Source organism: Excalfactoria chinensis, chromosome 2, assembly GCF_039878825.1.
Source record: "Excalfactoria chinensis isolate bCotChi1 chromosome 2, bCotChi1.hap2, whole genome shotgun sequence".
In the NCBI taxonomy this organism is placed as follows: Eukaryota; Metazoa; Chordata; class Aves; order Galliformes; family Phasianidae; genus Excalfactoria; species Excalfactoria chinensis.
The window spans coordinates 20,240,509-20,265,552 of NC_092826.1; the positions used below are offsets into that span (position 1 = coordinate 20,240,509).

At 41.9% G+C, this 25,044-nt stretch overlaps 2 protein-coding genes across 2 annotated transcripts in view; one reads left to right on the plus strand and one right to left on the minus strand.

Annotated features, from left to right (window-relative positions):
- The first annotated feature begins 2,540 nt into the window (after positions 1 to 2,540).
- On the plus strand, positions 2,541 to 8,210 carry COX6C (cytochrome c oxidase subunit 6C). The gene is made up of 4 exons (XM_072328901.1): positions 2,541 to 2,675; positions 3,277 to 3,404; positions 5,162 to 5,300; positions 8,076 to 8,210. The coding sequence occupies exons 2-3, from the start codon at positions 3,291 to 3,293 to the stop codon at positions 5,279 to 5,281; spliced, it is 234 nt and encodes a 77-aa protein (XP_072185002.1). The 5' UTR covers positions 2,541 to 2,675; positions 3,277 to 3,290; the 3' UTR covers positions 5,282 to 5,300; positions 8,076 to 8,210.
- Positions 8,211 to 10,634: 2,424 nt separating this feature from the next.
- Positions 10,635 to 25,044, minus strand: part of VPS13B (vacuolar protein sorting 13 homolog B) — a 404,032-nt gene continuing 389,622 nt past the window's right edge. Inside the window, exons 58-61 of the mRNA XM_072328758.1 lie at positions 22,059 to 22,235; positions 19,520 to 19,622; positions 18,641 to 18,890; positions 10,635 to 12,988 (exon numbers count right to left, since the gene is read on the minus strand). Of these exons, the coding sequence (XP_072184859.1) occupies positions 12,743 to 12,988; positions 18,641 to 18,890; positions 19,520 to 19,622; positions 22,059 to 22,235 (776 nt within the window). The 3' untranslated portion in view covers positions 10,635 to 12,742. The remainder of the gene's footprint in view (positions 12,989 to 18,640; positions 18,891 to 19,519; positions 19,623 to 22,058; positions 22,236 to 25,044) is intronic.

Genomic DNA, 25,044 nt, shown 5'->3' on the forward strand with positions numbered 1-25,044 from the left:
GTGCCCTTCGTGTAATTGTCTCACCATACACCTACATTAAATTTCCTAAAGCTGTCCCTTTATGGCTTTGACTAAGCTTAAGAAACTGCTTATTTGAGATTTTTCTACTTCAGAAGCATGCATAAAATCAACAAAGGCTTATGAAATCCCTGTCTGCTCCATTTATTCTGATCTGAACTTTTTTTCTCCTTTGTTTATAATGCCCTTTTGGAAGCCTGAAAATATTTTTTTCCCCTGCTAATTTTGAATTTTTCCATTTAGGAATAATTGATTCATCCTTAATTTTTGTACAGCTGCCATTCCAATTTTATGAAATATCTTCTTGTGCCACAGTATCTCTGTTTGTTTCAACACTGCTACTGACTGATGTCCACTCCGCTGCAGCGAAAGAGTATTTAAAAAGTTCATTTCTGGCACAGGAATGGGAGGAGGAGCACAAATGCGTGTATTTTCATATGTGGCACATAGCTACTAACCAGCATTATTTAGGTTTTCTTCTTTCTTTCGGGATAGAGAGGTAGATATTATAATAAACTCTTTAGGAATGTGGCTGGCTCAGGGAATTGCTGATGTCCCATGTGATCTTTTTCCAGCAGATTTTTGGTTCTAATTTGATCCAGATTATGAGTATCTAAAGACTCTGTGGCATATGCAAAATCACTTGACAGTCACAGTCCTGTTCCTAGTCGGCTCCAGGCCACACCACAGAAAGCACAATCTGAAGTATCACAGCTGGCACTCTTTGTGGAAAAGACAAGGATTCACTGCCTATATTTCCTCTCAGTGGTAAACTTTCTTTAAAATTTCAATGTGTCATAAGCAAGAAATGATTAGCAATAGAGCCTGCTTTCTTCAAAGATGATCTTCAAGGACACCATGAGGAAGCACATGAAGATGCTGAAGGTGCTACACTACAGAGGTCTTGGGAGGAAACAGGGCTGTAGACTCTGTTTTGGTAACTGCAGCGCTTTCTAAACAAACAGTCCTAATACTTATGAACAAAAAACAACTGGAACAGGTGCCAGAAGCCCCACAGACTGAGTGGACTGGGAAGGAGATGACTGCTGTCCTCTTGTGAGGTGTATGCCTGAGGGTTTTCACAAGATTTATTTGCTTTAATGCAGTTGGATGCATGGATGTACCCATACTTGCACAGTCCTGAGCTGCCCTCTATACAGAACAATTAGGATTTGGCTCTATATTCCACACTAATGACGTCAAAGAGTAATAACAATTAGCACTTCATTTAGCATCTCAGCTATAACACAAAGATGTCTAGCCAGCACTATCTCAGGCACATGGGGAAACTGGTCACACAGAAAAGAATTCAATGACCTGGCCAGCCATGAAGTAAGCTTTCGCAGAGAGTCATCAGATTTCCTTATATGCAGACCTAGGTCCATCTACCCAAACATTGTCTCACGAAGACTGTCGTTTAGAGGAAAATTCCTCATATGTGATTTATAATCATAACAGCTACAAAGCCTGCTATGCTTTTGTTCCAATTAAAGTTTTATCCTCTTTCTGCATTGTGTAATGGGGGGGGAGGGAGGGTGGAACTATCTGAGCAGAGCTCTGCAGAGCCCCCAGCCAGCTCTCCTGCTCACGCTGAATGACGGCACCTGCTTGCTCAGCAGCAGCAGTGCCCTTCTGGATGAGGGTGTACAGAGAGAGATGCAGATATACGATCAGTTCGTGTCTCTATCTTGTCATTCTTCCTGCATGATGTCAGTAACATTTGCCTTTTTGAGAAAATCCTCGACAGCCATCCTTCGTTTCAGTGTCAATTCATTTCAGTCTCAATTATGGCAACAAACTTTAATTCACCTTGAGAAATGATGCCCAGTTCAGAAATGCTGTTGCAAAGTCTGTTCCCCTCGCTTGTTGCTAATACTGTGTGATTTCTCAACCAACACCCTCCTTTTTTATCTCATTAAACAAAACTCCCTTCTCCCTAGTTTTAAGGGCCCTATTCTCTGTCATTTGCAGACAGGATCCCCTGGCTTTGGCAGTGGTAAGGCTTGAGCAAATGCCTCACTGCACAGGGAGGCCTTTGGGCTTTCATAGCATCTACTGCACTTGCTGTAAATCCCATGGAGGCTCCCAGGAATAAAAAGGAGTGACATTAACACACGCAGGTGGTGATGTAGAAACTCCAGGCAAAACACAGGAGTGAGAAGGTACGAAGAAACGACGTACAGAAAGGATTATCAATGCTTATGAATATCCAAAGGGTGGGAGCCAAGTGGATGGAGCCGGGCTCTTTCCCGCAGTTCTGTGTGACAGGACAAGGGGAAACGGGCACCACGATTACAAACAGCTCCATTTGTTTCTAGGTGCGGCTGTTCGTTCTTAGCACGCCCTGTCAATGTCATTTCATCTATTCTGGTAGTACGGCCACTTAGCCGAGGGAAAGATGTGTGGGAAGGGCCCTTTCAGCACAGCACCACCGCTCCAGGCGTCCTTCAGAACCGCCCCACAGACCCACCCAGATCCCTGTGGTACGCCAACCCGCCCCCTCCCCGCCATTCCCTGCCTCAGGCAGCGCGCGCGCACGGCGGGCTCTGAGCCGAACCGCTCGCCGTAGCGAGGCCCTACCCGCGCATGCGCAGTGCTGGAGCCGCAGAGGGTGCGCGGCCGGAGGGGCGGAAGGACGTTGTCGGGCTCGCGCTGAGGTGAGGCCGTGCTCGCACCCCCCGCTCCTCGCACCGCCGGGACTCCCCTCCCTCCCGGAGCCCCTCCCGTGCCCTCCGTGAGGGCCGCCGGCCGCCCCTCCGCCGCCGCAGCCCGTGACCTCTGCGCGTCCCTCGGGATGGCGGGGACGGGCCCTGCTTCGGCGGGCGCCGTGTGTGAGGAGGCGGCGCGGCGAGGCTCGTCTGAACCCGGCGCTGCGGTGCGCCTCAGCCTCGAGGGGTCGCGGAGCGGGGCCGAGTCGCGATGGTTGCTCTTATGATGTGGTTTGCAGACGCCTTCCTCCCTATCCCCATCTAACAGGGCAGAGGGCATGGGGTGATAGGGCCGGCAGGGAAGGGAGAAGGCGGGGCCAGCCGTGCTGCCCTGAGCGCTGGCTGGAAAGAGTTTAAAGGCGTGCCCAGGTTTGTCACCGTCATGTCCTTGAATGCTGTCCCTTAAGTATTGAAGGGATTCTGTTGCTTATGTGCCGGTGTTACGCAGCACAGAAGGCTGTGACCTTTCTCAAGCGAAGTGACAGAAGGTTATTTAAGTAGAACTTACTGTCTCACCGTTCATTTCCCGGTTTTTTTTTTGCTCATGTAGGAAATACGGTCAGCATGTCCTCCGCGCTGTTGCCTAAGCCGCAGATGCGCCGCCTTTTGGCCAGGCGGATGAAGTTTCACCTCTTCGGGGCGTTTGTTGTGTCTATAGGATGTGCGGCATTGTACAAGGTGAGATCACGACTCATTCTGTTACTAAGTGGCCTCACTGGAGCGTAACGTTTATGATGCTGCCTCATTGAGCTTTTTCACCAGAAAGCCTTGGTAATGTATTTCTGTAAGCATTAGTCTTTGTAATCTTCATGTGAAGAAGTGCTCTGAGTAACCTGATGCCTTACACCGTGTTCGAAATCATGCACTTGGTGACAGTTCAACCTGCATTCTCCTCGTCTTAAGCTGCTTATGGTGATTCACAGAAGCAGTGCTCCTCATGTTAACTTTAGGTAGCTTGTGACTGTCACGATATCAGAGACCTTGGAGAGTCCTTTATCTTTAGACTGACTTTGGAAACCATACTCATAAGCAAACTGTAAAGGCTGCCCATTATGCTGAGGGGTGGGAGGATTACTGTGGCCCTTTTTTCTTTTGAAGCAGCATGCAGGAATGGAACTTATATGTGTCCAGAATAATCCCGCTGGGTACTTTGCCTTCTGGTGAAGAAAAAGTACTTCCGGGATCTTGCATGTTACATTCATGTTATAGGGAATTAGAAAACGTAAATTCCATGAATTTCATGGAAGAGCTGGATCTTGCTTCACCTGCTGAATGTATGCATGCACTATTAGTAGCATTTAAATACTCCGAAGAAGGCTCTGGGGAGACCTCACTGTGGCATTCCAATACTTGAAGGGAGCATAGAAACAGGAGGGGGAATGGCTGTTTACAAGGGTGGGTAGTGATAGGACAAGGGGGAATGGTTGTAAACTGAGACAGGGAGATTTAAGTTAGATATCAGGGGGAAGTTTTTCACACTGAGAGTGGTGATGCACTGGAACAGGTTGCCTAAGGAGGTTGTGGATGCCCCATCCCTGTTGGCACTAAAAGTCAGGCTGGATGTGGCTCTGGGCAGCCTGGTCTGGTGGTTGGCAACCCTGCACATAGCAGGGGGGTTGAAACCAGATGATCTTTGAGGTCCTTTTAAGACCAGGCCATTCTGTAACCCAAAATTAACAAACTCTGTGGAGACCAACAAACACCTGTCAGAAACAATAAGTTTGCGCAGTTAAAACTTAGCATCCACTTAACACATCTAATGAGAGGTAGGCAGGCTTGTTTGTGATGAAATCTGTAATCTCCTTCAACAGTCTGTGGTTTTATACTCATGTGGCAGCCTTATATTAACACTCTAGGAAGGCAGTGGACCATGTTTAGAATAAATAACTGATGTCAGTAGTAATTTACTGTTACTTGTTCTCTGCTGCTGGACAAACCCACTTTGACCTTCTGACTTTTTTTGGCTTTTTGAGCATATCCTCGTGCCTCAATTGAATGAGTACCCAAGGAGCATTTGAACAGACTTTTGTACTTTATCCTCCAGTGTAGCTGAACTGTAGTTAATTATTTTGGGGTTCCTTTTGATCTGGAGATGCAGTTGTATAGCTGTCCACAGGCATACTCAGAACTTGCCATAACAGTCTGTGTTATGTGTACAGCTAACATAAGGCTGGCTGTCAGTATAGACAGAGTGTTTCTGGATCTCAGAAATGTCACGTGCTGTCTCTTTAAGGTTTCAATGTAGACATTATTTTCCAGACCAACAGTCCGGAAGCCTGAACCGTGGATTTGATCAGGAGCAAAGCAACTTTTTACTAGCTTCTGTCATTGAACTTGAGGCTATTTAGGGTAGCAAGAAAGCAAAGTCAACCAAGTAAACCCACTGGCACCTGTAAAGCTTTGCAAGCTTTAATTTTTTGTGTGTTACTTTCCAGTTTGGAGTTGCTGAACCCAGAAAAAGAGCTTATGCAGAGTTCTATAAAAACTATGATCCCATGAAGGACTTTGAAGCCATGAGAGCAGCTGGTGTGTTTGAGTCTGCACCTCCCAAATGACCATAATCTGCATTTCCAGGTAATAAGCTACTCTGTATTGGAAGGGAAGTTTGGAGTATTTTAGTGAAACACTGTGCTTCCATTTGCACTTCTTCCTTTTCTGTTAAAAGCGAAAGATGCTCTCAGAGAAAACAAAATACAAATTGTGCTCCTCACGAGAGCTGTGGGTAATAGAGTCATAAAGAAGCACAGGAACTGAGAAGGGGGAATAAGGGCAGAATGGAATCTTCTGAATATCTTTTGGGTGATGGATAAAAATGTGTGCGCTATAGCAGACGTGCAGAGTGGTGCCAGGCCTTTCCCTCCTCATGCAGCAGCGTTCCAAACAATTCTGTCCTTGCACGGAGAGGAAGCAAAGCTTTTGTATAAGACTTTTCTGATAGCTCTATGATATTGATGTGGTCGCATCTTGAATTGCTTAACTCTGGGCTATCAAAATGTGGTGCTTGTGGTACAGTGAGGGAGAAAATGGAAAGGCTGTTTCTCACTGCATGGATCACTACTACGTGAGAAGTAGAGACAGCTTCCACACATCCCTTTGTCTTTTGGGGCTGGTTAGAGGGGAAAGATAACTACTTCTGAGGGGAAATCCACATACATGAATTTATTAAATACATGCATTTAAATACACGTAAATATGTGTATTCTTAAAAATCAATGTAGCATGCAGTGTCTTGGGTAATAAGATTCAGACTTTTGCCTTGCTGCATTCAGCTGGAATAGAGCTTTGTTCAGCGTACTCTTCTCACAGTGCTTACTGTGCTGCCTTTTGTGTGAGCACTGCCAAACTCTCTTCTCCTTCCTTCTTATTGTAACGCCAGGAAGAACGGTCTTGATTTCAACCTTGTCGTAGTTATTAATAAGCACGCAGCCAACTGCGCAGGCTCATGATGTGACAATGAAGAATTCCCCCCCCCTTTTTCATTGGGATTTCTGACGCTGACTTCTCTGCTTCTCTTAAAATGACTTCAGACTAATCTGGGATGATAGCTTTTTCATTCTTTTGGAATGTTTTCATATTGTGATCATTACGTGATAATCTGTGGCTCTAATTATCCTGTCCAGCTGGATTTTCTCAGCCTGTTTGCTCGAAGCAGCAAGATTGAATAAAACGTTTGTACTTAACACTGTTAGCAAGAGATTTTGTTGTGTGACAGTCTAGAACTATCTGCGTAAAAGAAGCAGAGCTCCGGCTTTCTAAGCCATCCTACAGATCGTTGTTTCTTTCCCCTTGAGGAAAGAGTGTCTGTGCTCTCATGGTAATGACTCCAGAAAAGGTAAATAACAAAATGACACATTTACTTGGTTTTAATCTCAGAAATTCTGCCTCTGGTTTGGTCCTTGCGAACAGATAAGGACTTTCTAACTTTCTTAGACTCTGGATTGCATTCTTTAGTCAGGTGGCCTTCATCAGAGTGTTCGGAAAGGCCATCTGGTGGTAAAACCATTTGAAACAAACACTGTCAACAGTGATCCATGTTAAATATTTAATTGGAATCATGAGCGGGATTTTTTTCTGTGGAAGTAGAGCTCCACTCTACTTATGTTCCCATTTGGGGCTTAAAAAAATCAAGTTACACATTGTGTGCACCTGTTGAAATTAAATGTTTCCTAAACATTTCTCCCATTCCTTAATTACACCGGCTCTAAAGAAAATGTGAAGGATAAATCTTCATATGTCATTTTGTTTGTTTTAATTGCTGGTGCTTTTTATTCCTTGCTCTACTTACGTAAGATTTAGTATTTTTCTACAGAATAGTAGGAGAAAGGAGCAAACAATGCTGCTGTTTCAAGTAGTCTAAAAAGAGTGTGAGAAGGACAAGCACACAAAACAGATGGAAGGCATTTTCATTTCCCTTCGAAATTTAAATGTTATTTATGGAAGCTGGGTGGAGGTTGAATTCGATGGGGTTTTTTTTTGGTACAGTTACCTAAAGGGTACAGCGGTCATGCATATTCTACGTCTGCTCTTATTTTATTGGGATATATTCTGTATGGAGCAGTAAATACGATGCTGTAACTTCATTTAATGCTCACTCTGGAATCAGTACTTACCCCTGAAGCTGAGGAGATGGTACCGTGGGGAGAGGAATTTGTTAGTAAAGGTGCTTGTTTGGAGTGCTGCACCGAGTTTGTTCCTGCTGGGACGTGAAGAACTTGGTGTCTGTGCTTAAAGTTTGTGCTTAAACTTTGGCGTGCTCTAACTTTTAAGTTTGGAACTTAAAGTTTCAGCTACTGGCACAGGCTGTGTGAAGGTAGTGATAAAGGGAACTAAGGTCTGGGGAGTGTCCCACCTCTAGAGTGTGCTCTGTAATATAATAAAGGGGCAAGCTAAGAATTTGGTGCTAACCACTTGCATGACTCTTGTCCTGGAACACAGCTGGTCTTGGATTGTGTTCAATATAATGTGGAGAAGCAATTTGAATTTGGTTTTCTTCCTTCCTTGGTAGGTTGCCTACACCACTTGTTTCCTCTCTGGCTTCTCTCTGAAAGTTGCATTCCTTTCTCTTTCAGGCCCTTAGCAAGATTGATTCAGTTATCAGTGCTGCATGTATAGTGAATCTGACGTGCTGTGCAGGATTGTTCCAGCTCTTGATTTGTTCCATGTTTCACTTCTGTTTGCCACATGAAGGGTGTGTGAATCTTAAACTGTCAGGAAATAACAGAGGGAATTCCTCTAGACTAAACTACCACATAAACATTTCTCTCTATTGCTTTGCTTTCCTACCTCCTAATGTCTTTACTGGGAGTATGAAGTTTGTCCGGCGTAACTTAATTTCTTTTTATCTTGCAGATCCACAGATCCCCTTCAGCCTAAGGAGACTTAATGACTGAACTGTACGTGTTCGCTGAATTATAAAGTGTAATGCACTTCAGCGTATGACGTGCTCTAATGTATCTCAATAAATAAAATACATACATCAGCGAAGCGTAATTGTCTTCATTCATGGTCAGAATGCTTACAGCTTACATGCTGGAAAGAGTGGTGGAAAGCCTTCATATATACTGCTAGAGACCTGAGGCTAGCTTTGTATCCGCTGGGAGTTACTGCATCTTCATTCTGGCCAAATTCGATAAAGTATGTTCTTAAACAATGATGGCTAGGTTGTCTTTGCTGCTGATGGGGATATGCAAGAGGATAGTTGTTAGGGGAAGGGAGAGGCTGGATTTCTGGAAGGGTTTCTGCCTTCAGAAGTGAACTAACATTGAGATGAGAAAAATTGTTGGGTATTTTGGAAATGTATCAACCAGCTTTCATAGCTTTGCCGCCATTGCTTTGCCTTTCTTACAGCAGCCAAGTGTTACATCAAGCCTTAGAAAGGATGCAAACGACCACTCTTGTACATGGTATGTAACTGCAATTGGGAAAGCACCTTAAACTGCAAGTGTGTTCACATGTATTTGATGTACAAAGGGCTATAGTCCTGGACCTGATGATCCATCTTCTGCTTTGTTATTGGTCTTAGGGAACACACTGTGTGCATTGCTGTAGCTGAGGTTGAAATATATATATCTGTGTGGCTGAAGCTCTTGATTGCTGAATGTGGGTACTACGAGAGGAGTCAAAGCTGATCACGTGAAAGAAGGGAAGGCTTTGTATGAAGAAGCATGACAAATTAAGCCATCTGTGTTGTATTTGAAGGTCTTCAGTTCAAATCCTGTTTGGAGTAACTCTTATTCTGAATGGATCATTAACTACTTAACTTAATATGTAACTGTGAGCAGCTTTTGGACTAATGAAAGCAAGTAAATAATGTATTTGATCCAGAACACTAATATGGAGCAACATGGGATTTTCTTTAAACTTTCAGTACTTTGCAGTGTTTCCCTTGACCATAGAAAGAATTTGACATTAGTGGTGGAAGGGGAAACCATCTAGTAATCAAAATACCCCTGCTCCTACAAATGTAAACCGAACTTTAACAATTGCAAATGATACCAATTTATCTTCCAAATGTACAGTATAAACATGGTATGCCATTATAGACTGACTACCATTTTCTCAGCCGTGTCTGCAGGTTTAAATAGCCAGGGGTCTTCAGTCATAATGACAGCTCCAGAGGCAAGGCAACTCGCTACTTCCAGGTGCGCGAGTGGAAAGAACCCAACTTCCCTCCCAGCTGTAGCCCATGCAGTCTTTCCAGTTGCTAGGAATGAATTTACTTTGAAATTCTAAGTAAGTTGTTTATTCTGAACTGTTAGCAGCCAACTGGAGTGGTGTGTTCGTTCTGCTACCTGCACTGATTGATTCAAAGACAGGAGAAAGAAAAGCTTTTAGTCTGTGCAGCAGAACTCCTCAGAGCTGTTCCTATCTAAATGTGTTCAATAAGAAGGAAAGGTGAGCTCTGCTCTGTTAGCCCTTCAGGAATCATCAGTGTGTAAGTTAAGTAAATGTGTGTTGTTTTTTTTTTTTTTATAATGCTATTATGTTTTCACAAAACAAAGCAAAACGAGTACTGCCTTTCAGCCTGCAATGCCAGCCAAGCTATTCCTTTCCTCTTAACTGTGACAGGAGGGCAAAGCTGGGGCCCACTATTATGAGGTAGGCAGAAGGGCTCACCTGCTCTGCTATCAGCACCAAGCTGTCAGTTTTTCTTGTGGTTCTTCTCTAAAGTTGAGTTAAGTAAGTTGCATCTTTCTTAAACAGTTGGGACCTACTGTGGTACAACAAAAGCCTGTGTGAGCAAGTCCCTACTCAGCTGCCTGTGACAGCACGATGTTCACAGGAGATGCACAGCTTGTCTGCCCTGAGGCCACCTCCAACCATCTGTAAAGAGTGGTTGGCTTTTTAAAAAAAAATTGCTATATTTTTATGTGAAACAATATATTAAAAAGGATTGTTTGACCCAAACTACTTTGGGAGGGGTCTTACCATCTCTAAGTAAGTGACTCTGCCTCTGAGTTTTTGGCTGGCTTGCTTTATTCTTGAGTGTTTGAGGAATGATTGATCGCTCTGGATGCAAACTAGAAAGATAGATTTGGAGTCGTGAGCTCTCCAGGTCTAAAGAGCATTATGAAAGTAGGTATGCTTTAAGGGTACACATTGGAGTGCTTTAGCAGCTAAGTACAGGCAGCTGCTCTTTGGACAACTTTGTTTTCATAGTTCACACAGCTCGTATGTAGGAGAGGCTGATTTATATGCCATCTCAGCACATGTTTCCACACATGCGGTCAGAAGGGGGAGAAGGAACCTGCCTAATGCAGTAAAGATGCTCGCTTAATTCACTGAAGAAGAGCGTAATTTAAGCGTGTTTATTCCAAGAGAACAGAATTCTGGAGGAACACAGATACAGCGTAAACAATGGCTGCAACCTACAGTGTTTTAGGAATTGAGCTGCTGCCGTCCCTCATCCTTCACAGGTGTGGTTGTGTCCCCTTGGCTGGTTTCTGTGCCACACTAAGATGAACAGATTGCTCTAATTCAAATGGTGACTGCAGTGCTGTTTTGATTCAGCTAGTCACAAAACCGTAAAACTTTTCAGCACATGTTTTGGCAAGGTAACGAGCAGCTCTTTACTTCCAAAGCATTGTCAGGATCTATTGTGTTTTTTGGTATATGACAAAGGCCAGTGACCAACAGGAATCCAAACACGAAGCTTGCATATCTTTACCACTATTGTTCTACACAGTGACCGGTCCTTCACTTGTAACGGAATAGCCAAGTAACTCGCAGAAACAGCTATTACAGGAATAGCTTTATTTATCTTTAAACAATCTCTATATTACAATTTACGCATCAATATGCAAAATTAGAAGTATTAAACTATCTCCATAAAATATTCGGGAATGAAGTGTGTGTATATACATTTAATTTTTAAATAATGATATTAAAACAAAGACTAAATTATTAAAGCACTGTATGAAATGTTGATAAGGAATGGGCGTATTTCACATTCAGGAAGGACAACTCAGACTTTTGTCTTTCAGTAACAGGAGACACGGCTTTCAGAAATCACATTCAACAAAACAGACCTCATGAGAAAAACACTGCCAATACTCCACTCGTAGGTACTGTGCATTTGGTCATATCCGGTATGCATAGAAGGTATGAAATAACAAAGGTGTATCTATTTGCGCTAAACGTTAATCAGATTTTATTCCAGTTGCCTCTAATTCTGGCCTCATTCAGGAATCCCAAGACAAAATGAATGTCAGTGAGTACGTAGAGGAGTTAGAAGCACACTTGAAAGCCAAGTAAGCTCTTTCAAAAAAAAAAAATAACAAAACAGCTGCTCCAGACAGATTTGGTGTATAAAGTAATCTAACTGTGCCCAGAGTGATTCCTTCTCTGCTACAAACTGCAAAACAGCTGAAAATAAAACAGTGAGAAAGCTCATTGGTCTTGATGTGTTTAGAAGTGCACTGCAGTGGCACCACTCACTACTCATTACTGTAACTGGAACCTGTGGGTCCTTACTTTTGGACCAAAATGAAAATAAATAAATAAATAATCTCATTTTCTTTAGCCCAGATAATATAGGAAAGGTTGTTGTTTTGAAGTATCCCAAATTTTATCACTTTAAAGATGGTCAGAATAAAATAGGGCCTAAGTAAGCCGGTACTGTGCGTAGTGGTGACAGATCAACAGTAAGGAAGACCCAACACCAAGGCTGTATTTAGCACCTGCACATCCACGTTATGAGCTCACAGATTCTTAGTTGATTTCAAAGAAGCTAAGCTCTGGTTCATAAATTTTTGACCCGCGTGTTATTGGCTTCCAGCTAATGACCAGACAACGCACAGTGTCGTATATACATTCAAAGTTCTGAAAATCTGATGGTGGATGAAATAAAGTTTCTGTATACAGATGGTTTTAAAAATAAATTCATGTTGTAGTTCATGTTTTGTTCTCCAAACCACACAAAGGCACTAGTTTACATTAAGGACTAATGTCCTGCAAAACTTCAGTCAAATAAAGGAAGCTATTCGAAGGTTAAAGTGGTGCTAAAACCCAGCTGTCACTAAGTAACTTAAAACAGCCACGCTGGGTTTTTCAGATTTAGTGGGGGAAAATGTTTTGCCTCAGGATGTGCGTGCTGGGGGCAGTGCATGTGTGGGGGGAAAGGCTCAGCCTTGAGCAAGTTTTTACAGCTGAGTTATAAACCTGGTTTACAACAGAAACTGGCAGACCCTAAAATATGATATAGTATGTATTGATACATATGTTTTGTGTGGCAAAAATGTCTCTATGCATGCAATTTTTCCTTAGTCCCTGATTTTTTTGGTTATTGAACGAAAAAGGATTTTGATCGAACTATGTAGTGTAAGGCTTTTCCCTTTCACTTTAGAACACCTTCCTTCCAGCAACAGCATCTTGGCTACGGAGCAGGAATGCTGTCATGATTAGAAAAGCTTGACTTGGTTATTATATCTCCTACTTCCTCAAAAATTATATTTCCTTGATGCAGGTTATCGCGTAGGAAGCGTTATGTCAAAACGGTAAGATATTACCAGTATTTATTAATAGAATCCTTTCCTCAAGGCTTTGTTTTTTACCATTACAAATTTGCTAATGAATACTTGGGCAAAGTTTGGATCAACCACATAGTTGTATGTTTTCGTTACAGTTGGAAGGTGTTCGGCAGCCACAGCTTGCGGTGCTGGCCCTGTGGCGGTGCTGGGGGCGAGGTGGTGAGATGTCTTTGTGACGTACTCCACGAGGCGGTTGTACTGCTGTTCTGATAGTCTCTCTCTGACTCCATCAGCCTGAAATTAGATAACAAAAGGATTACTGAGTAATTGACGGTAACTGAACTTAGTAGTGGAGACGGTAACTTCCACATCATTTTCACTAGTTAAAAACCTTCCTCCCTGGGATCTCTCTTACAATAGTTTCATGGATGTATTAATCAGCAGATCCCTCCTGTCACTGGATGATGAATAGCTCTTTGCTATTTTGAATCGTTCTTGCCTGAGAAGCTCCAGTTCCACCATAGGAAAGTCTAAGCGAAGTCTCTGGATATTTCCAGGGATGGACCCAACACACCTTGCTCATGAGAAGATCTTTACAACAGACCAGCTCTTTGCAGACAGGAAAAAACACCTAAAGCCCTATTAGAAAAATGCCAGTAGCTCCCAAGACTGTTTATCAGATAGACAGCAGTTCTGATTGATCAGCAAAACTTTCACATACATCCACCTGCTTCTGGTAACCACAAAAGCATTCACAGAACTACAGAGTTTTTTAAAGAAGATTTTCACTAAAGATGGTTTGGGCATGCTACTTATCTGCATAAGAACTCGTGCAAAGCGTCTTCTCCAGTTTAAGCTGGAGAGACTTCTCTGAAGAAATCCCATTTTGTAGGCTGAAATATGTTGAGGTTCAACATTCTAGTAAGAAGGCTGCAATGATGCACCTCTAGCTAAAGCCAAGGTTGCTAACAGAAAGGCAGCATCTACCATGTGGTTTCAGTCATTTTAGATGAAAAGCCATGGGCGAATCTGGCCCTGGAAGAATCTGCTGTGTCCTTTTTTTTTTCTCTGAAGAGAAAAAAATTGACTGTAACTAAACTGAGAAGGGAGAACATGCAAGCAGACATCAGCTAGCTGACTTGCTTACTTGAAAAGAAACGTATTTCAGAAACATCGCCATGGATGCCACAGTGCTGTCAATATCAAAGTAATTCAGAATAGAACTTACTTCCAAAGTGTGAAAATAACAGAAAGGCAGACGCTGTCCTAGGGATAGAATCCTAGGGATAGAATCGCATCATAGAATCACAGGGATAGGTTTTGATGCTTCCTTAGTTACAGTTGGAGAACTGCTGACCATTTGCATTTCTGCAGGGTTTAAAATGTCTTCCTTTGTTGGATGTCTTGCCGAGGATTCAAAGACTGCTGCCTTCAGCCTTTCTTTCAGGAAGTTTTACACATGCCTCAATGGTATTTTCAAGCAGTGCCATTGGATTCTGTTTAACAGCCAGGATCAATATCTTGTCACATCTTTGGACTGCAAGGCTCATTTAAAACAAACCATTGCCTATTTGAAGAAATAATTAATATGATTCATGGATAGTGACAGCTGTCACGTTCAAATCAAAACAGTCCCTTGCCTTTTTTTTTTATATATAGAAAAAAACAAACTATGCCTTTGGAGAAGAATTTACTGCTCATCAAGCAGAAACCCTCCTGTTTTCAATCATCACCACAAAAATGCTAAAGGAAGCAGGCTCTTGAACAAACTCAGAAGCTCAAAGTTGGAGCCTGTGCTCAGAAACAATGGAAATGAAGAAATGGGCAGAGGAAAGCGTGGTTTCCTCTACTCTCTCCTTAAAGCGAGGGGGAAAGAATCTTAAGGCAGACTTCTGCTGCAGCAGATAGATACATGGCAAACAACGGAGAATGTCTGAATGATGGCTCTGTCTGCTGAAAATGCAGACTGCAGAAGAAGCACCTCAGCAGTCCATCTGTTTTACCAGTTGAGAGACATATGCTGAAGTAGCACCTACATAAACTACACTAATAGTTCTGACTCCACAGTGTCCAAAAGACAAAAGGTATCAAAACACATGGAAATAGTATAGGCATTGAATTCTCCTAATTGGGTGAACCCATTATTCGTAGGACCCTCAATGAGTGTCAGTGGGTGCCATTTTTCTGCACAAAGGAATTCAATTCCACACCTTTGCTCCATGGGCACTTTCATGTCAGGCGCCATTTTGTCAGATCATCCCTCTGCTGCCATACCAATATCTGCCTCTGATGTCATGGGCGGATATACTAAAATTGGAGGCATTACTTTCAGAGCAAACCTCATAAAAGAGGGTAGATTTAAATGAGACGTAAGGAAGAAATTCTTCACAATGAGAGTGCAGAGGTGCTGGCGCAGGCTGCCCAAAGAAGCTGTGGATACCCCATCCCTGGAGGTGTTCTAGGCTGGGCTAGATGAGGCCCTGGGCAGCCTGGTCTGGTGAGATATATTTCTGTGCCCATGTGTGGGAAGTAGCTCCCTTCCAACCCAAACTGGTCTGTGATTCTTTGATTCATTCAGACCTAGGCCATATCCCACAAATAAAGCATAACTATTCAGGAGGAAATATTAACTGTACTTGGACAGTCTTCCAAAGTATCTGGGATCCTACCTGCTTCCAGATGACCTCATTTGTAACTGTCTGCTTCCCCAGCCAGTTACAGTTTAGCTTATATTGTCAAGACAACAAGAAAAACTTGGAATTGCTGCTATTCAACTTTTTTTTCTCCCCTAAATGGGACCTAGCACTGTCACTAGGTTCCTTAACCAGCTATTTTGAGAATCTGTAATGTTGACAGCCAAACCATTCAATCAATCAAAACTTGAACAAGGGTTGCTTAGTGCACCTGCTAGATGAATCTTAAACACCACATGGCCTTTAAGTCACGTTGTCTGGGTTAGGAACTTTAATTTTTTTCCTAAAATTCCTCCAACTATGATTTATAAAGAATAATCCTTCAGCAGTTCTAACTAAATCTACAGTAGCTACGGCATATTTGTTGTAGCAGTCCAGATGTGAGTGTAGCAATTATGGTCTACTTTGTGCACACGGAGTGAGTAAAAAGGTCTGTTATTTTAGGGGTTCTTTCCTCCTTACAGTTTCTTTAACAATCCATGGAGTGGTTTTCAGCTCCAAGTACGATACAGGTAGCATGTGTGAAAACCCTGTTGCAGAACATCACATAAAAATCCTGGAATATCTGAAATTCCAGCGCCCTTCGATTTTTGCTGCCTGCAATGAACTATATCAAGAGCAGTTGGAATAGGAGGCTCTTAGAGAGTTCGATGCCTGCCTGGAAGCACGCAGTGTCTCAATTACTTTGGAAGACAATCCAAGCACAATTAATGCTTCCCTTTCAATAACAATGTTGTCAGTGCCAAAGTTTTCAAGATTCTATCCAGGTTATTCCTAGCCAGATGGATTAAGTTATATCTTGTGGAGGCGAACAAGCCATCAGGCACACCGACTGCTGAAAGAGTCAAAATATGCTCTATAACATCTCTGGTGATTACAGCTGTAGAACAACTCATGTTTTGTTTCCTAATAGTTCCAAGAAGCTGAGGAGAGGCAAAGGGAGAAACTGTTTTGGGCAGAGCTGAAACAAAACTTCTGGCAATTATTTTGGGTGGACAAGAAGACACACACACACACACAAAAGTACTTTTACAATGCTGAAATGATTTGTTTCAATTTGTCTTTTACTAAAATAATCAGCAAAATAGATATAATTTACATTCGGCAATAATACCTCACCATAATATTCTGGCAGACCTATCTGGGCATTGTTTCAGAAAAAAATGTTGGTCTTCACCAAGGTCACCATGTACAGCTACAGCAAGACAGCCTACCAGTAATAGCTGGGAGTCATGTCTATTCAGGTGTAGCTCTGCAGCTCTGAAGCTGCTTACCTGTAAGCCACAGCTTGCTGCTCCTACGTTTGCTTTTCCTTATCATATTCATGGAGCCTTTTTACACACTCTTATAGAACAGCTGAAAGGGAGGCCTTGGCTCCCATAAGCACCGGTGCTCTACAGAATTGACTTTGCTCCACCCCTGGGGCACACGCACTCTTCATTGCTTTTATCATGCCACGCATTTTCACTGTATTTCACTGCACTCTCAGTCTGTGTCAGCAGAAGACACTGTACGCAGAGGCTGGATGCCTCAAGGCTTACAGCTCCTGGCATTGCTATGCCTCTGGAGTAGGAGGACCCATATTTTTATCCACAGCTAAAGAAAGAAACATGTATTTGGTCCTGTATCTCTCCAAGGCAGGTCACTTAATGGTGTGTACATAGGAATGTTGGATTCTGTGCATGTCACTTAGAATGGAGCATTTACATGAGCCACTTGGCCTAGAAGTCCCATATATTGCTAGCTGCAGCAGCTATGGGGACTGGAATTACTCCCCATCCCTTGCCTATCCTCCTCCTAGGCAGACATCACCATCTTGCAGCAACCTTTGGGCAGGCACCCCAACAGAGCAGCAGCCTACTCTTCACCCCATGGATAACCAAATATAAAGACAAGCCACCACAGCTACTACAACTCAATTAAAAAAATACAGCCTGCTGCTAAAATTAGGGGTATGTTAAATTGAGTGCATCAGTAATCTGAGGGAGAAGAAATCAACTTCCCTCCAGGGCAGTAGTTCTGAACTGAGCAGGATGGGCTAGATTCAGTAGAATGGGTGCCTCCAGCAACCACACTGTTCAGGAACGGAAAAGCTGAACTTTGGCCATTTGCATCAAATTTAAGTAATGCCTCATGGAAAACAGCGATGCAAAAGGGCAAGTTCAGTCAACAGCACTCTGTGAGACTGACATTACTGGAAAGACAATAAATATAAACAGAGAATTCAGAAATTCAAATGCCTTCCGTAAAAATTCCAAGTATTGTCATGACACAGATGAAGTCCTTGTTGTGTTGGAATTGATGGCAAAATTCTTTGGTGGCCAGCAAAGTTTGGATTTTACTGAGAACGCTGAAGCCTCTCCTACTCTTGGCACACCTCATGCTTTCTGCTATTTTACATTTACTCTTCTTGCATATTTGAAACAGGAAATTTCTGGCATGGCAGTGTATTGACAACCTGACATACGTTCAGAAAAAACAGGAATTAGGACATACATGTTCGTTTTTGAAATCATAGAGTCATGTGATTTCACTTGAAAATTTAATACAATAAACATTGTTTCTCAAAAGTGTAAAAATATACCATTCTTCTACCATTAAAAGATGATAATTCATCCAAAACCTCAGCATTCAAATGGCCTAGAGATCTTTCAATAGGAAGATGAAGGATTTATGCTCTTCCTGGCAAACAATTGGTGCCTCCAATCTCAGCAAGAAAACTGGTCTTTTTTAAAGATAGAATTTGCAAAATAAGGAACATCTAAAGAACTAAACAGCAGCCAAGAAAAAGCACTTCCCTGAAAGTGGGGTGATAAGAAACACCTGAAGGAAGGATGCATCAGCATTACTGAGCTGTTAGAACAGAATTCACAGAATGATGAAAGGAACTGTTCTCACTGTGACTTTGTAGGCACAACTCTTAACTGGCAGACAAGCACCTCACATACCTGCAGCTAGGCATGAGAACTTCTTCAGAAACAAGGTGGTCCTTGCCAAAAACCTACACTTCTAATTTTTCCCTCAGGAAATTGCTGTCACAGATAAAAAACTTCATGATCAGAAAGAGGACAGAAGCAAAGAGACAAGTCCCTTTTATTCAAAGGGCAACAGTCAATGATGAGGTGTGTGAGAACAATGGGTGCTCTGGTTTGGTACTTAAACCTCCAGTCTCTCAACCCAAAGGTGAGTGTGCCCGCTGCCAAAAGCATCACCACCACTTTATCTTTGACTGAAAACATCACTCAGCCCTTACCTCCAAATCGCAAGGCACTCTCTGTTGTTTCAGCTGCACCTTCAGCAGGTCTTTTTGCTCATCATCCTCCAGACAATCAATTTCAGTCACTGGGAAGGCCTGCTGCTGCGTGTCTTCGCTGATACTGACCACAAAGAGCACCTCGGAGGTGAGCAGCAAGCAGCCATCGTGCTGCTGGCCTGACCCGCTCACAATCATGACATCTAAGGCCATATGGACCTCTGGCTTCCCTAAAGATTGCAGCATTTTCCTGCGTTATCAAAGAACAAAAAAAAGAAGTAGTCAGTGTTAGGCACTGGATCCTCAAGGACTTCTTTTGATCACTAATGCTCTTAAGCCTGTAGCTATCGTCTACAAATAGAAAATAAGCCATGGAATACATTCCAAATCTCCATTACTGAACAATGTAAGACTCAAGATTTAGTGGATAAATGTGAAAATGTTATTTATCAAAACTCCCTAATCATTCAATGCAAAGTTGGCCTAATAACCATGCTAGGTCAGCCTATTTCCCATCCTAATAGAAAAATTACCCTGAGAAGCGGCTTACAAATTCAGCACAGAAAATAAAGCTATCTTCACTAACAGCTGTTTCTGGAGATGTGCAGTATTTTTCTTGGGCTCAGCGCAATGATAAATAAGAGCTCACTGAATGCCATTAAATAAAGATCAGCTCTGTAGTTCCAAAGCTGGAAGCAGATCAGCAGCCCATCATTTGCAGATTGGGTTTCTATGCACTACCTTCATGTTTAATGTTCCTAAACAAACTGCCATAACTCAGCCTTTCCTAGGGAAGCAGCCTGTTAACTTGACCACAGGCCAGAGCCTATTAATAAACAACGTGGATGTAAAAATGAGCAAGTGTCTAAATAATTTTACCAGACGTATTTGACGTGGCTATTTGGAGCCTGCTCAACTTGTTGATCATTTGGATGAGAGCGCTGCTTGGGAAGCTGAGAAAGTCCAGCTCCATGCAAAATACCTGTGGTAAGAGAATTTAAGGTTTTTAGTAGTTGTTTTCTACAAAACAGTTACATGTTGTAGTGATGTCATCTGTTAAAAGCGGTTCATAAAGCAGTGAAGATCCAAAGTGATGTCACATCTCTGGAGGCTGTAGTCAAGATAATTCATTAAATATTACAACGCAAGAGTTGTACACTTAACCCTAGTGATCTTGCATTAGCAAGAATCAAAGAAAAAACAATCCAAAATGTTCTAAAAATCTGCCATACATTTACAATTAAGAGAAACATAATGCTCCTGAGAGCCATCATTCCAGAGAAGGATAAGACATATCTCTTATGGTTTATGTATAAAAAATAAAGACTGTTGTTAATTCTCATCGTTAATATTAAAATACTTCCATGTACGTGCCACAATCGGTACAAATTTGAAGGAAAGTTTGCCTAGGCCCTTCATGTTCAATCACTTAATCTCAGTCTGTTAAGCACAGATCCATAGGCATTCATGAGATCTCCCAGGGCATCTAGTTTACTATGAACACTTCTTAATGACCACACAGAATTGAGACTACAAGAAGCAGTTTAACAGGGTTCTAAATAGGCTATCCAGAGCTGAAGATGACACAGTATGTTTGCTTTCAAAGGGCTTGTGGTCTTTTAAAAATGAGGCACGGTCACCAAAAAGAGAAGGAGAGGGTTGCCAAACATTCACAAATTAACTAGTTTTAGGAACATTAATAAGAAAGACAGGAAGTAGGCTAAGCAGTTAGCAGTAGTGTCATAAGGTTTAGTGCAAAGCTACTCTTTGAGTAAACAAAGCTGGAGTTTGTTTTTTTTTTTTTGGACTAATTAAGCATTCTATTGAAGGAAAAGGCATTTTTTTTGCATAAGGGTGTCAATAACTTAGATTCCTTTTTGCACAATGGATAATAATTTAAACAAAACATCAGCACTGAGAAAACCCTTTAATTTTTAACACACATGTTGATGGTAATACTTAAAAGCAGCATCCCAGTTGTAACAGTTGGCTTACTGACGTTCTCAGCATTATGTGAGTGAAAATGTTATTTACAGATGGAGAAAGAGAGAACATGTGTTTATTTCTGTGTGGTCCCCCACCCCTTGGTCCCCCCCAAGAGGCACGGTCCCACTTCCAATCCAGTTGTGGGTAAGAGTTACTTGAACTCCTGTGTTTTCCTCTCACGCACTGTCAGCTATTATTGATATAGTTTTGATGTTTTTTCCTGGCTAACTCCTTCTGTCACATGCTCATGGAAAACATGATGTGTTGTGTACCATATCTGCAATGAAAAAGTGTCCTTCTACTGTTACAAGTTTCTTGATAAAGACTGCTCTGAATCTAAAAAGAATAATCCCACAGTCAACAAAAAGGACGCAGTGTGAGATGACAACAGACACAAGTTTTGATTTTACTGATATGGGCTCTAGAGCTATCGGATGTGCATTTCAGGACAGTGGATATTATTAACACTCCTACAAGCCAGATGAAGTCAAGGTAATTATTTTAAAGAATTACAGAAATTAAATATTTCATTATTTCTTTCAATGGATTACTTCAAGAAACGAGTTTTAAATGTAATGGGAAGTGTGGAAAGAATGTCCTAAACTTTAGCTCTACTAAAATGTAGTACTTAGAATGCACTACACACATTCTAAATATTCAAGATTTATCCCATGTAGTGAAACAAAATTAATGACACATTGTCCTTGTATCAACAGATCTCCCTGTCTTTCTTCCCCAATTGCCTCCCACAATTCACCTCTGTTTAAACATCCAGACCAGCAGCTTTCATTTCATGACACTGGAAGCAAAGAAATCAGTGTGTTTTGGTGTTTTCTTCTTATCTTTGACAGTTCTTGGTGGTCCAGAAGCATTTATTTCAATGCGAAAGGATTCAACGAGACTGCCACTAAGTCTTGCCTGACAGCACACCTCAGGTAGTTCAAAGGTTACCCACGTACCTACAAACAGGGCTGTCTTCTCACAGCTGTCCAAAATAAAGGGGATATTCTCCCAGGAACATAACTCTCTCTGTATAGAGATAACCTAACTCTTGCCTTGCTGTATCAAAGCATTCACAAAATAAAGCTGTAACTGGACATAGTGTTGCTCGATTACATTTACGTAAATAACTCTTTTGTAAGCACATATGTTTCTGTAACTAATTCCAGTGTATTCCAACAATTACTTCATGCTTTCTGCATTCTGTGTTTCTGTGGCCGTACAAGAACTGATCGGCAACACAAGAGAGAAGCACAACTTGATTTTTGAAGAAAATGAGTACAACATTTGTAACTATACAAATGTGGCACTTCTAGCTCCTTCCCTAAGCTTCCAAGCTGAGTAATTTGACATAGCCGGTTGTATTTGAAGAGCATTTTAAAGATCTGGTCATGAAAAATGAAACAGAGATGCTGGAAACCGAGAAACTCACCATATCCTGTTTGGGAGACGAGTTCAGCCGCACCTCCAATTGGCTTTGTAAAGACTCCCATAATGCCTTTTCCCACACCAGAGATAACACCTTTGGCTTTATGCCCTGCTGATGCTTGGCTCTCAGACACTCTCTGAAAATTCTGCATGGGTTGATCTACAATGCCAGCAATTGCACCTGGAAAAACAAGAGTCCCCAGAAGTTAGTGGAGATTAATATCGCAGAAGAAATCGTGTCACTGCAACTGAACGCTGTTTGGATTTCAGATGGTACTCCGCCCACCTTGCACGGCTATTTAGCATGCAACCAATTATCTGAAAAACACTTCAGCTTCAGTTTAAGGTAAATAGTCACTTAATTTTTTGAGGTATTCTACTTTTTTCAACATTCACTTAACGGGAAGGTATATTTTCACCATACAACTGCTTTCTCTAAAGGCGCTTGCTGAATTGGTATAATTTAGCTCATTCTGTGTAGCAATTCTGAAAATGCTGGGCTTGGAGTAAAATCCACCAGTTTTTTGAAGAGTTTAGCTCTTATGGAAATGAGATTTTCACATAAGCCTGAGATAGACTTCATGAGAATAAAAACTGCCTGTATTCAATACATCATTTTTATATCCTCTTCCACTGCCAGAAATGTTCATAAGCTAATGCAACTTTTGATATATTACTAAGATTAGCAGAATTAGACTTTGAGACTTTTTGTTACTTTTTTGAGAAAACGATCATATTTTACTTTAATGTGCATAGGTCAAACTTTTACAAGTGACACAGTGACCTTCCCAGCTTTTAGTATCAACAGAGAACTCCGACCTAAATCTTCCTAAATGTAAACAGGTATGCGAGGTGGTACGTTTCTTTGATCTTTAGTTTACTTGAGCCACTTAACCACAGACATGTCTCTAGTTATTGTAATTTTGATAGATAAGCTATTTGGAAATCTCTAAGAATACAATGATTGGACAAAGTGACACCAGTTGGAAGATGGTTTGCCTGATCCAATGTTTTTTGCTCAGCAAAAAGGAAGTTTGGGGGTTCCTTGGATAGCTCTTAGTATCAAGCCAAATATTAAAGGGCAGGATGGCATCTCACCTTGGGAACTGGGCATTTCTACCATGACAAACACATCTCTGAGGATACTGCTTTGTATGTGGAAGCAAATGCAGGCACAATTCCACAGATTCTGACAAGCACAGCAGAGGTATTTGGCCCCATATGTTTACCAGCATGATACACGCTAGTCAGCTAGCCGCTAACCAGTGCTCAGATGGTTTCAGTTACTGTTACTGGATAAACGAAGAAGTTGCTGACTTCGAACAACATGAACTAATATTGTCCTTGTACACTGGTGTTCTGTCCAAATAAAGACAAGAAGGCGAAGCAGCACACATTTTCCCAGATCCTTGCCCCTGGAGCACTATCCACCGGCAATTCATGCAACTTGCATCCCCCATAAAAGCCTCCCTTTCTTCTTAGAGATATCGCTTCCAACTCCTGTTATGTGCATAATTTGCTGATAAATGTATAGCATTTCCCCAGAAAATACTGTTCTACTTTTAATACAATACTCCATTTTTATTGAGATCAGCATTCAGCTTATTTACTCTTCTTCATTTACAAAGGTCATGAAACCTCCTTAATTTTATGTCATGGAAATGATACAATTTTCAGTTCGGTTCTGTTTTACTTGTACTTACCAGCTGCTCCTGCTGTTTGGCTAAAACAATATCCAACACCGCATTGCACAATTGGGATCGTTTGTCCAGTCTTTTCTTTTGTACAATTGGGTTGTGTTGGAAGAGATGAAACAATACTTGGTGTTCTGCTAAGTTGCAGTATTGCATTACCCTGTGACCTCCTTCACCCCATCTATCGAGGTCACCCACAGCAACTGCGCTTTCAGAACAGAAGTTATTGCCTTATTAAACGTAATCCACCTAAGTCCTAGCACTAATAAATTATTTACTGCAATACACTTGAGCAATGTTATAAGGTAATAATAAATAAGAGCCTACTCCAAAGGACCTGTGGTATGCTCCAGGCACTTCTCAGCTGGAATTAGGCCCAGAGGACAAGGAAGCAGAATGGAAACTGCTGTGACTGTGTTATATAAGATTATTTATACAGTACCCGAAATAACATATGGCTTAATTAGCCCACTGTTTAGTACTTCCACACCTACCTTTTATTCAGCCATTTACACACATTCTGAGCTTGTCTGTGGTGCCACTGCACTCAAACCCTTTTGCAAGTTGTGTCTTCCAACCTACAGCCAACGGTGCTCTCCTCCCTCTTTGCTTACCCTTTGTAGTCTCTTACCTCAAACCACAACACACTGGCAACTCATTCACATGCTGTGGTGACTCCCACAAATCACGTAATAAACTATAACTGTGCTCCTTTAATATAAAGAGTGGCCTGTCCCACCATTTGTGTGTGGGGAAGTCAGGTCTGTGCAGCAACTTTCCTGTACATATTGTTTGCGAGAAAAGGCAAAATGTATATAAATTGAAGGCCAAACAACCTCAAACAGCAGTGAGACAACAGTAACACACATGTGAGGTTCAGTGCCTTTCCTTGCACCAGAAATGGTGTGAAGCAGATGTTCTGTGGTATCCATGGGGCTTCTCTTTTTCTAACGTGAAGTCAGTGGAAGAAGCATCGTGTTGGACAGACTTACATCAGAATGTCTCTCCCCATTTGCTGCTTGTTGGGTGTGAGGCAGGCAGAGCACAAGGTACGCGCCATGGTTCCTCCCTTCCCAGTCTCACCCTCATGGTCTGGAGGCAGCTCTATTGTCTGTCCTCCTGCTGTCCCTGCCCTTTCTCCATAATGTTTGTTACCCATTCTTTCTTTTTTTTCCAGTTCTTATTTTTATTTTTATTTTTATCTTTTATGAAACAGTTCCCCATTCTTCTTCCCTTCCTTACCCTAGGCATTCAATTTTATATGCATGTCCACATATGTACACACACATTATGCCT